The 13,142-nt window shown below is 53.2% G+C and overlaps 1 protein-coding gene across 1 annotated transcript; it reads left to right on the top strand.

The window, feature by feature from the left end:
* Nucleotides 1-7: 7 nt before the first annotated feature.
* On the top strand, nt 8-12,632 carry RNF19B (ring finger protein 19B; the record flags this gene model as incomplete). Its single annotated transcript, XM_014946433.1, has 9 exons — nt 8-378; nt 5,577-5,782; nt 7,629-7,773; nt 8,228-8,390; nt 9,029-9,143; nt 9,344-9,484; nt 10,213-10,420; nt 11,203-11,334; nt 11,837-12,632. Coding segments are annotated over 9 exons (1,968 nt in total), but the record flags the coding sequence as incomplete, so codon positions are not given.
* Nucleotides 12,633-13,142: the final 510 nt, after the last annotated feature.

Here is a 13,142-nt window from a genome sequence, read left to right on the forward strand (position 1 = left end):
GCCCCCCCCTCCACCGCCGCCGCCGCCGCCGCCTCCGCCGCCCCCCGAGGAAGCTCCGGTGGTCCCGGAGGGTGCCGGCGAAGAGGAGTTGGAGTGCCCGCTGTGCCTGGTGCGGCAGCCGGCGGAGAACGCCCCGCGGCTGCTGTCGTGCCCGCACCGGTCGTGCGGGGCTTGCCTGCGGCAGTACCTCCGCATCGAGATCACCGAGTCCCGCGTCAACATCTGCTGCCCCGAGTGCAGCGAGCGCCTCAACCCCGCCGACATCCGCCGCCTGCTCCGCGACTCCCCGCACCTCGTCGCCAAGTACGAGGAGTTCATGCTGCGCCGCTGCCTCGCCGCCGACCCCGACTGCCGCTGGTGCCCGGCCCCCGACTGCGGGTGAGTCCCCCCGGGCGCTGTCCCCGCCGTCCTGGGGAGGGGGAACTCGCTGTCCCCGTAGGGTGCTGTTCCCTCCGTCCTGGGACAGCCTGGGGAGGGGGGACCCACTGTCCCCAATGTCCTGGGACACCTGGGGACAGGGGGAACACACTCACTGTCCCCTGTGTCCTGGGACAGCCTGGGGAAGGAGCTACATGTTGTCCCCATAGGATGCTGCCTGCTCCATCCTGGGACAGCCTGGGGAGGAGGCTGTGTGTTGTCCCCATAGGGTACTGTCCCCCATGTCCTGGGACAGCCTGGGGAAGGGGGGGACTCACTGTTCCCTATGTCCTGGGACACCTGGGGAAGCTTGGGGATGCCTGCTGTCCCTGTAGGGTGCTGTCCCCTCTGTCCTGGGATGGCCTGGGGAGGGGGGACCCACTGTCCCCATAGGGTGCTACCCTGTCCTTCTGTCCTGGGATGGCTCAGGGAAGGGAGACCCCCCACCCTGGTGAGGTGCTGCCCATCCCCAGCAGGTCCTGGGACAGTTGAGTGAAGTGGGACCTACTGTCCCAGGGGGATGCTGCCCATCTCCAGCAGGTTCCTGGGGATGGCATCCCACTCACTGTCCTGCTGGGGTGCTGCCTGTCCCCACCTGGGTGCCAGGGCAGTGCAGGAAGGGGTGGGTCACCCCCAGTGGGGTGTCTGCTGCTGAGAGACACTTCTGGTCCTGCTAAGTCCCATGAAGAACCCTCATTCCAAGTGTTCTCTACTTGCTTGTCAGCAGTCTCTTTGGGACAGTTGATGGGTGCTGGGTTTTGGGGTTTTGGGGAGCAAGACAACACTCTGTCCCCCTTACTACCTTGCTAGAGCACTAGGATTTGACCTTGGGGATTGTGGAAATACAGATAAATTGGGTATGAGTGATAGGACTCGAAGGGGGTTTTAGCTGAGCCATCGTTTCCTTCATTTAAAAGAAAGCTTTTTTTTTTTTATCTGCACAAATGGGAAGCATGGAGTTTCCCGGCCCATGTGTTGCTGCGAGCCGTGGGGACAGGGCACAGGGCCACCCCACAGCTTCCACGGCCGGGAAGAAGGAACCGTAAACGGTCACTTTTTTCCAGTGGGGATGTGGATACATGGTAGAGAGGAGTGGTGTTGACTCATTGTCCATTGCCCAAGTGAGGAAATGTCTGTCTGTCCAGAAGTCAGCCCAGCCAAGCTGGATGACTCTAGAGTTATCTGCGTGTTGCTTTCATTTTCTCTTCTCTTTTCCTTCAAACGAACCCTGTGAGGTTTCTGTTTTGAGTGTGAGCCAAAGCTGCCTGGAAAAGGGCTCTGTTGGGGAAACTTTAGAGCGAAGTGCTGCGAAGTTTAGCTACAGCTCAGCCTGGATCACCATTCTGGGCAGCCAGAACATGAAAGGAAAGTTTGACCTAGTAGTGAGAATGGAAAGCGTGGTGGGAGGGTTGCAAAGATTTAATCTGAGCCTTGTAATAGCCTTCCTATGCAAATGGGGTGAACCTGGCTCAGGTTACCCCATTTCACAGCCTCTGAGCATCGCTGGGCGAGGGCTCCTTTCTTCAGAGGGACACATGCTAATAGCCAACGACAGCTTTGTTCCTTTCCTAAGCCAAATGAGGGCTAGACCTTGATATTTCAGCGGCACTGGGGGTATGATGAGGGAGGATGGAGCAGGTTGTGCTGCCCAGAGAGCAACACCAGAGGGAATGTCCCTGCTGTTAACCAGCTAGAGAAAATCCAGTTCCTGCTTACCGAATCTCAGCTCTTTGCCTGCTGTGATGTTTATCTGCATTCAGGATAAGGTGTAAATGCAGCGTGCGTCACCCAGGCTGTCTGGTTGGAAAGAGCCAGCCCCAGGGTGGCCTTGGAGGGCGTTGCCTCTGTGACAGTAGCCCAAACTGAGTCTGCTCTGGCCGTGGCTTTGGACAGACCTGTGTCACATGCAGCTCTTTGTGTGAGGAAAAGCCTCCTCCCTGGTTAACGTGCAAGGGGAGCCAGAGGATGGGCTGAGCATCCTCCTTCGGGCTGCCCAGCAGAAGCAAGAAACAACCCTGGGGCTGTTGGACAAGCAGCTCTTATGGACCAGTGCTGCCAGTGTGTCTGTGGCACTCGAACAAAGGCTGCTGGAATCAGCCCTCCGTCAGCGAGAGGAATTAATCGCCCTATTCATTCTTCCCAGTGAGCTCGTGTGGCTGTGCTTATGTAAAATCAGGGTATGAATTATTTACAGCGGGCTTCCCCACCGTAGTAGTGCCGGTGTATGGAGCTGGAGTGTAGGGCTGGGGGCACGGGTGGTGCTCGGGGCCGGGTGTCACCCACCGCCGAGGTGCCGGCAGCGAGGGGCTGCTGGGGGACGGCGGACAAAACCCTGGGCGTGTGGCACGCAGCATCCTGTGCCTTCCACGCGTACCGCAGTCTTTCGTAAATGAAAGAGCTTGGCTGTGCTGCGGGGAGGAGGAGGAGGAGGACCAACACAACACCGGCGCGTGTTGCCATGGAAACACCGGTCAATTGATGCGCCATCAATCGCAATACAAATAATTTTCTATGTTTGCAGCTTTCTTTTTTTTTCTCCATTTCCCCCTCCCTCCCCCCAGCTACAATCAGGTAGCATCGCTGTCTAGTGTTTGTCACACTGCCTCTCTCCTAGGAGCTTGGGGAGAATAACAGAACCTTGAAAGAAACGGAGCTGCGTAGGCTGAGCTGGGTGAATGAGACTGGAGGCAACTGGTGAGGCTCTGACCCCTGTGTAAAAAGGATGGAGGCAACTCCTGACCTTCCATGGAGCAGGCTGGGAATGGTGCTGTGCCATTCCTGGGGTCTCGGGAAGACACTCGCTGTCCTTGATGTATGGGGAAAAGTCAGAGTTTCCCTTTTCATCTGCTGGAGCTGAGTCTGGAAGCGGCTGTTTAACACAGCGATGTGTCCGAGGTCGGGTGAAGAGGGGGCATGTGTTGCTGTCGTGGCTTATCTTAAGCACATCGCTTCAGCAGCCTCTTTTAGTTGACCTTGAATTTGGAGATATGTTATTTCTTTCCCTAATAGACAGTCACGCAGTTTGCTTCCCCACAGCTGTGGGCTTGTTCATGGTATTTGTCATTTCAGCTCTAGGAATAAAATATAAATGGTGACGATTTTCAATTCTCATAGGATGTGCTCCAGTATCTTAAAAAAAAAAACAAACCCTACATCTCTAGTGAGGGGTTAATTTGGAGCGTGGCGTTGCTTAATATATTACACTGAGCTTTCCTAGCTGGCTCTTGTGATTTGAAATAGCAGGGTGTTGTAACACAGCTGGTCAGATGAAGCTTCTTTTTTGTGCCAGGGGTAGGTCTTTGGCTGTATGATCGTGGCAGGGTAAGGATGCTTCACAGGATCTTCCTTAGAGAAAATGCATAGGAGTCAGTGTGAGCCGAATTTGTCCCTCCCAAACTGTCTGTATCCTGTCTTTCCTCAAATATTGGTTTCACATGCAGGAGTGCGTGGCCGTGGATGCACGAGGAGACCCTGCCATCGTGCCTCTCGGTGTGGAGATGTTGTTTCTTTGGCGATTATGTCGTACCCTGGCAGGATGAAGTTGCTCAAACTCCCACGGGATGTGAATCATTGTGGTATGACACATTCAGTGGTTCTCACGCTGCTGCCTCCCAGAAGAGGCAATACAACTCGAGCTACACAAGCTCTAAATATAAAACCTTGAATAGGAGTTATTCTTCTCTGACCACTAATGAAAATACAGGGGATGAACAACGAAAATAGCCTTTGCCATATGGGTGTTGCAGGAGTGGAAGGTGCTTCTGGAATTGCTCAGTTCAGCCCCTGCCAGTGGAAAGAACCTCAGTGGAGACAGCTGGAAGTGGGTTTTCCTACGGTGGTGCTTGGTGGTGCTACGTAGACTTTTGTGGACACAACACACTTCCTTCTGGAAGATCACGCTGCCGTCAGAAAAACGCAGAAGCGGGGCTGGTTGAACGTGGTCCCCCCTCTCTTACACATTCAGTTAGTTTTACTCTGGTTTTGGCTTCCTCTGGAAGAAAAGCGTTGTTCCCCACTGCTCTTTAAAACAGGGAATTCTGTGGAGATCAATGAGAGCTGGTTTCTTGGGTTGGCCACATGGAAACTCCTCATTGCACTTTATTTTTTAGAGTTATTCAGTTGATAGAAGTACCCAGGACAACCTCAGCTTTCCTAGGCTCCTCTGGGCATGTTGCATCCACCCTTGTGCCTGTCCCAAGGAAGAGGGGGGTGTATTTAGCAACAGGTGCCCAGAACGAGCAGCACGAGCCTGTCCTAGGAGCCTGAACCGGCAGAAACAGGGAGCTGTTAACAGGGCACACTGGGCAGGGCAAGTCTGGTCAGTGTGAGTTGACAGTGAGAACTGCCAGCAGTCATTGAGGAGAGAATTCAATATTGTAAGCCGTCTGTATAAAAGCTATCTGCCCCGAGTAACCCAATTAGTGCTACTTAATTTCACGGGAGTGGAGAGAGCAGGAATTTGCCTGGTGTGCAGGCTGCGGCACGGGCAGTGATCGGAAACAGGGAGATGGGAGAGATGGGCTGACCTGCCCTGCAGGCTCTGGGGGTGAACTCGCACATCCCTCGGTGTAGCCTGAGCTCTCACTCCACTATCTCCATCTATTCATCTCCTCGCCCAGCTGCTTTGAGCAGAGCAGCTCAGGCAAGGGTGGCCTTCCGTGCCGCCCTGGGATGAATTAAAAGGTTCACTGGACTGTCACAGAATCACAGAATGCTGTGGGGTTGGAAGGGACCTCTGGAGATCATCCAGTCCAACCCCCTGCCAGAGCAGGGCCACCCAGAGCAGGTCCCACAGGAACGTGTCCAGGGGGTTTGAATGTCTCCAGAGAAGGAGACTCCACCACCTCCCTGGGCAGCCTCTGCCAGGGCTCTGCCACCCTCACAGGAAAGAAGTTCCTCCTCATGTTGAGATGGAACTTCTTATGTTCAAGTTTGTGCCCATTTCCTCTTGTCCTGTCCCTGGGCACCACTGAAAAAAGACCGGCCCCATCCTCCTAACACCCACCCTTTAAGTATTTATAGGTGTTGATCAGATCCCCCATCAGTCTTCTCTTCTCCAGACTAAAAAGACCCAAGTCCCTCAGCCTTTAAGCTGTCAAGCCTGTCACTTGATAACTTTGTCTTTTACTAATTCCCCCGATGTTTTCCTTCTCCTCCAGGTACGCGGTGATTGCCTATGGCTGTGCCAGCTGCCCCAAGCTGACCTGCGAGCGGGATGGCTGCCAGACGGAGTTCTGCTACCACTGCAAACAGATATGGCATCCCAACCAAACCTGCGACATGGCCCGCCAGCAGCGGGCACAGGCGCTCCGAGTACGGACCAAGCACACCTCAGGCCTCAGTTACGGACAGGAATCTGGGCCGGGTATGGATTTATGTGGTTTTTGATCTACCTGTGAAGCTGAGAAAGAGCAACCTGTGTCCCCAACCCCGTCCTGTCAGAGCAAGGGGGGTGGTGGTGCCTTACGTGGCACAGCTGAGGGTCTCCAGCAGCCACAGGTGAAATTCAGAGTCATTTCCTAGGCTCATAGAATGGTTTGGTTTGGAAGGGACCTTAAAGATCATCAAGTTCTGACCCCCCTGCCCTGGGCCGGGACACCTCCCACCAGACCAGGTTGCTCAAAGCCCCATCCAGCCCGGTCTTGAACCCCTCCAGGGATGGGGTATCCCTCTTCTTTGGGAAGTTCCCCTTCTTGTTTGTGTTAGGAGAAGCCTGTGGGGGCCCCTCTGAGAACAGAGCACACATCAGCAGGTGACGATGTGCTCTGGGTCCTTCTGCATCACGGCAGCTTCCCCTCATCCGCCCTGGTGAGGCTTGTGGCTCTTTTGATCTTGGACGTTCTCGCGTCTTGCTGATCTAAACCCTGAACGAACAGGCATTTTTTACCCTTGCAGCTTCACGTTTGCCTGCTGGGGTAGTGAAGAGTAGCCCTCGTGGCTCGCTCCGTGCGCTGTTAGGTGTTAGTAATGTCAGGTACAGAAAAAAAATTGCCAACCCACAGACTCCCACGCTGCCTGGTAGGAGCTGCTGCCTCTCCTGAGTTTGTTAAAAATAACTGTATTGACTCTGGAAGTGGGCAGTAAGGCCGTTTCATAAAGTCCCACCCTACCCCCAAACAAAACACCCTGCTTTTCCTTCTGTGTCAGGAGCGAAAATGTTAATAGGCTGACGTAGAATGGGGCTGTCGTGGGCGGTTCAGAGGTGGCTTTGTGGCACGTCAAGGTTCAACATGCCCCAGTCAGGGGTGGACAGCACAGATTCTACCACAGCCTGCAGTACGAACCAGCAAGCAAAAAATAGTTTCTGAGTTTTTATACCCTTTTTAAGGAGATCCCTGCCAGGAAGAGGCATTTAGCCACCAAAAGGGAGGTTCTCGAGGCCGTGGTTTTTTCCCCACCCAGTTCTTGCTGGATTCAATGTGGTGATTAATAAGGTGCGAGCTGGTCTGAGCAGCTGGATTTCATATTGTCGAGTGTTGCCGAAGCTGCCAGCAAAGCCCTGAACCACAGCACAGACGTTGCCTAACTGCAGTCAGATGATGCTTGGATTAAGGAATAGATGAAGGACCCTTATCCTGGGGCCTGGGGACTGGACAGTCTCTGCTCTGGACCCCCACCTGCGGCTGCAGCCCCCATTCCCCTTTTGGCTGCTTTTGAGGGAAAGATTTGGAGTTTCTCTGATGCCTCCTTCTCCCAGTTGGTGTGTTGTTCTTGGCTTGTGAATCACCTCAGTGGAGCAATTTAGTAATGGTTCATTCCTGCACTGTTGCCTTGGCCAGCACAGGGCAGGTAGGACTTGTTCCCAGCATTTAAGCGTGGTCTGGAGTACATCCCATTCAAGGCCAGAACAAGCTTTTAAAGTGACTGCTGTTCTTAGTCCCTGCTGTCCAGGCAAATGGCTTTGATGGGATCTGTCTCATCAATGTTATCTTCTTTTCCCTGACCTGTTAGAGCCGGTCCAGAGGACCAGGGGGTAGAACTAGATGATGTTTAATGTTCCTTCCAACCCAAACCATTCTGTGATTCTGATTCTCACTCTGAAGATAAACTAAAGGTGCAACCGTCCCCACTTTATCCGTGATGAGCGAAGGTCTTCTGCCCGCACAGAAAATAATGGTTTCAATCCATAACAAGACACACACACCCCCACTCATTGATTCTTTGTGCTCGCAGCAGAGGGTCCAACTCAATGCCATGCTTCCTCCCCGTAGCTGATGACATCAAGCCGTGTCCGCGCTGCAGCGCGTACATCATCAAGATGAATGACGGGAGCTGTAACCATATGACCTGCGCCGTGTGTGGCTGCGAGTTCTGCTGGCTCTGCATGAAGGAGATCTCGGATCTGCATTACCTTAGGTGAGGAGGGGAGCACCACGCCAGGGTTCCTGCCCAGGGTGGAGCACGAGCATCTCTGAGCCTGGTTGGAGGAGTTCGGTTCATGTGTTGGCCTTTCATTCTCCTGCCTCTCCAATCAGTCGGTAAAATTTTCTTCTTTCTGACCCAAGGAGCTGAACTTTCTCCCCGTGTTACAGCAGGGGGATGCTCTTCCACACCAACAAAAACTCCTCCTGATAAAATTTTATTTAAAAGTACTTAGTATACTGAGTATTAAACATTGTCCCAGTAGCATGACCATCACCTTGATGAGCAAATTAATCTTGATGGGGGGAAAAAAGAGGGAAATCTTTTCTGTGTTGTCTGTCCACTTCATAAGTTTTGGGTTTTGTTCTTGTGGAAGTTGAACTTGGAGTTCTCAGGAACCCCGAGTAATTGCTGTGGTATTAATGTCATTTTTTTCCCTTCCGTTAAGCCCCTCTGGCTGTACATTCTGGGGCAAAAAGCCATGGAGTCGTAAAAAGAAAATTCTCTGGCAGCTGGGCACGTTGATCGGCGCTCCTGTAGGCATTTCCCTCATCGCTGGCATTGCCATCCCTGCCATGGTCATTGGCATCCCTGTGTATGTTGGGAGGAAGGTAAGGCTGGAGAGCAGAAGGCTGGAGCTGAAGGGTTGGGGGTGTTCTCTGTATTTGAGGCAGAAATTTAGAGCTGATATGAAGGGTGGATCTTGTCAAAGAACCAAAATTCAGTTGTCTCTTCTGAACCTTGTCTTATCTTTTGGGCTTTGTGTGGGGAGAGGGAAGGTGGTGGCTGATAGCCCTTCAGGCTGAAGCCCTCTCAGATGCATTTTGCGTTGCTCTTCTGCCTCTGCCTTGAACCAGGAGCACCCAAGGAGAACCCTGGTCATTTTAAGCCCAGTGGTGGGCTCTGTGGGACAGTGGCTGGACCCTGAGCTTTGACTTGCATAAGTCACTTGAGTTTTGATGCTGACCTGCTGCCCCAAACCCCATGATGCTGTTGTTTGTCTGCGCTGATAAAGAGGCGCGGAGAGGGAAGAAATGACACATCAGCACTGTTTCTGTAGCTGCTGCTTTTTCTTAAACACAGACCCACCTGCTAGATCTGATCTGTGAGGAGATCTGTGGTGAGGATGAGGTTCTTTATGGTCTAATGCTGCTGACAAGGCTGTAAAAACACAAGCTTACTGATGTCTTCTGCTGATGTTTGCTCATGGCCAGGCTCTGTTCTCACCTGGTGCTTCTCCTTCCACCAGATCCACAGCAGGTATGAGGGAAAGAAAACCTCGAAGCACAAGAGGAACTTGGCCATTACTGGTGGGGTCACCTTGTCTGTCATTGCTTCTCCAGTCATTGCTGCTGTCAGTGTTGGTAAGTGGGGACAGTCCCTTTCCCTTCTGGTGGGCCAGTAGTCACCAAGGCAGATGGGTAGCCCAGGAGAGATCCTGAACTAGGATCTTTCTGTGTTAAAAGCAGCATAATGAGAGAGTTTCTACCCCAAAGAGTCCCTTGTGTCTGCCCAACACCGCTCCTATTGAGCTCCTCTTAACTCAGGGCGTCCCGTTCTCCAGGTATTGGGGTCCCCATCATGCTGGCTTACGTCTATGGTGTTGTGCCCATCTCGCTGTGCCGAGGAGGTGGCTGTGGAGTGAGCACTGCCAACGGAAAGGGCGTGAAAATCGAGTTCGACGAAGACGATGGACCAATCACAGGTACTGTGTGATAACTGGCGAAGGGAAGGGGGTGAAATCAAGACACTGTCATTGTCTCTAGTAATGAAATCACAGAAGTACAGAAAGGCAGGGGTCAGAAGGGACCTCTGGAGATCATCTCCTCCAACCCCCTGCCAAAGCAGGGTCACTCAGAGCAGGTTGCACAGGAACGTGTCCAGGTGGGGTTTGAATGTCTCCAGAGAAGGAGACTCCACCACCTCCCTGAGGAGCCTGGTCCAGGGCTCTGCCACCCTCACAGCAAAGAAGTTCCTCCTCATGTTTAGGTGGAACTTCCTATGTTCAAGTTTGTGCCCATTTCCTCTTGTCCTGTCCCTGGGCACCACTGAAAAAAGACCGGCCCCATCCTCCTGACACCCACCCTTTCAGTATTTATAAGCATTGATCAGATCCCCCATCAGTCTTCTCTTCTCCAGACTAAAAAGACCCACCAAGTCCCTCAGTCTTTATTTATCTAGTCCCCTCATCATCTTTGTTGCCATAAAGCCCTAAATGGTAGGGGGTCTCAGCATTCCAAAATCTCTCTTTAGCTGGGTTTTGCTTCAATTTTCTGCTGGTGGTGAGTTGTGAGCAAAACGTCAGCCCTTCATTGCCCTGGAAGAGGCAGGAGAGACACGTGCTGCTGCTGCCCGACCCCCAGCTGTGCCAGCTCCATCACAGCCGGTCGGTTCCCTCGCTCACCCCGATTCCTCTGCTCTCCTTCCCTGCAGTGGCTGACGCCTGGCGAGCCCTGAAGAACCCCAGCATTGGGGAAAGCAGCATTGAGGGTCTCACCAGCGTGCTGAGCACCAGCGGCAGCCCCACCGACGGGCTCAGCGTGATGCAGGGCAACTACAGCGAGACGGCCAGCTTCGCCGCCCTCTCCGGTGGCACCCTCAGCGGTGGTGTCCTCTCGGGAGGCAAGGGGAAGTACAGCAGGTAACTGAACTAACTCATGGGCACAGCAAGAATGGCCTAGAGGCTCCCAAGACCTGTGCTGATTGAGCTGACTTATTTTAGGGAGCTCTCTGGGATCCTCCTTTGGCTTGGGAGTTGTGTCCTAGTATTTTTACTTCTTGATCTGTTGTAGAATAACTAGTCCCACCAGCCCAGGCTGCTTCTGGAGCCAGTGCTAGGCTGGTTCTCGCAAGGAGGACAAAAGATAAGTTCTTCTGTCCCTACTGAGCTCCTTGAAAGTGCAGAGCTGATGCTTCAGGTTAATTGGGAACAGTGCGGAGATGCCTCCATGGCCTGCTTAAAGATCTTCCGTTCCTCTTATCCCAGCCTGTGGGGTTTAATGATTGCTATTCTCTGGTGGCCTATGGCAAGCAGGGTCACTGCTTTCCAAGCCAGGAGATTACACCACAGTTTTCCTCCAAACTTGCCTGTGAGTCACTTTGCAGGGTAATTAGAGACACGTGTTGATACGGCAGCCAGGATATAATAATGGCTGTGCGCTGGATCTGTGGAAATCTGTTCTTCGCAGGAATTGTGTGAGTCATAGATATAAACACAACCTTAACTTCGTCATGGAAAACAGAATGGGTTTACCTAAATGGAGTCAAAAATGAAACTAAATGAGACGAACCATTAGGGTTAAACATCATGCTGAGCTGGGTCAGCACAGAGGGCCTTTTGCTTTCCCATGATGAACAGTGACTGGTTGGTGCTCCCCGGGGACTATCTAAGGCCTTTCTGAGGAATCTTCCTCTTTTCTGCAGGCTGGAAGTTCAGGCAGATGTCCAGAAGGAGATTTTCCCTAAAGACTCGGTCAGCTTGGGGGCTATCAGCGACAACGCCAGCACTCGAGCCATGGCTGGTTCCATCATCAGCTCCTACAACCCCCAGGACAGGTAGGAGGACATGCTGATGCTGAGAAGAGTGTTGGTAGTGGGTGTCCTGGAAAAATCTGTGCTCTGCGAGGTGCTGCTGTGGGTGGTGAGATGACTGCAGTTACACCAGCCTGCTCTTCTGGAGCTGGCAAGTGGATTGATCCTTTTACTCACTCAGGAGGAGGACTGGGGACAGTTTGGGAGCAGCCTCCATGGGTAATGTGGAGGCTGAGGAGAGGATCTGCAGCCCAGGGCCCTCAAGGTCTGTTCCTGGCTGCTTGTGGGAACTCTGGTGCTTTCCCAGTTCAGCCCCTGGCTCACGGCCTGGGGAAGATCTTGGCTGCTGTGAGGAAAACTCAAGGAGAGCAGCGATTGCTGGTGTCTGCCAGATGCTGTGGGGTGATGAGCATCTTGCTCGTGTCTGGGAAGCGTGATCTTCCCGGTCCAGTGATGCAGTGGCCAGTGGTGACCCAGTCGAACCCAGTAACTGTACCCAGTAACACAATGGTGCTTGTTTCTGCAGGGAGTGCAATAACATGGAGATCCAGGTGGACATCGAAGCCAAACCAAGTCACTACCAGCTGGCCAGCGGCAGCAGTACAGAGGACTCTCTGCACGTCCACACCCAAATGGCAGAGAATGAGGAAGAAGAGGAGGAGGAGGAAGAAGAGGAGGAGGAGGAGGAGGACGGTGAGCAGGAGCAGACGTGCAAACACCAAAGCTGTGAGCAAAAGGACTGCATTGCCAGCAAAACCTGGGACATCACCCTGGCCCAGCCTGAGAGCATACGGAGCGACCTGGAGAGCTCGGACAGCCAGTCGGACGACGTGCCGGACATTACCTCGGACGAATGCGACTCCCCCCACCCTCAGACTGCAGCAACCCACCCCCAGACCCCCAAAGCTAGAGGTGCCGAGAGCCCAAGTGCCCACCTGAGCCACTGTGCCCAAGCCGAGGGCTGCAGGCTGGATGAAATGGTCAAACTGGAGTGCATCGAAGCCAGAGTATGAAGCGGCCTCCTGCTGAAAAAGCACACACTCGCTGTCATTGCATCTTTTGGGGCAGGGTCGTGTCTGTGTTGGCTTCTGTCTGCGATTCTCCAGCCAGTTCCCCAGCCTGGCCTCGGGGAGTTGCTGTTTCTTATGTGACAAAAAAGAAAAAGGAGAGAAAAGAAAAAAAAAAAAAATACCCCCCGCCCTCTTTTTGTTTTAATTTATTGGTTCAAGCTCTGTGAGGTGTGTACGAGTGTAAATATGTACGTGTGTCTGTACGTCTGCAAACATCCTAAGGGACTATTTGAATAAAGACTCTGGTTGTCATTCGACTCGCATCCAGCTCATCCTTTCTGAAGATGAACGGTGAAATCCTCTACCTGCCTTTCCCCTTTGCTCAAACGTTTGTAAGCACTGCCCTAGCCCAAGGCATGGGGAAAACGGGGGCGTCCCCTCTTCTGCCTCTAGAGAGGGGGATGTGACAGCCGTGTCCTGTCTGCGGCGGCAGTGGGGATGGTACATGTGCCAGGCAGGGCTTTGTCCTGAAGCAGGGCTGTGTCTCTTTTCTCCCCCATCCCTGTACAGCTTCAAGGAGTGAAGAAGTGAAGCTCAAGCTGTGCTGAGCCAAATTGTCAGCGCTGCTGGGTGCCAGGGCTCCAAGGAGGCTGAGGGCTGGGCTGGTGCCTCAAATGGCATATTAGGAACAAGCGTCTTTAAGTCTCTGCCTGGATCAAGCCCTTCCCCAGACCAGTCCCAGGAGCCAGGACTGCATTAGTGTCCCTCTAATTAAATTGTTGGTGCCTCATGTCTGTAACAAGGTTTGCAGAGAGCAAGGCT

Source organism: Calidris pugnax, unplaced genomic scaffold (genome assembly GCF_001431845.1).
Source record: "Calidris pugnax isolate Ruff unplaced genomic scaffold, ASM143184v1 scaffold113, whole genome shotgun sequence".
Taxonomy (NCBI): domain Eukaryota; kingdom Metazoa; phylum Chordata; class Aves; order Charadriiformes; family Scolopacidae; genus Calidris; species Calidris pugnax.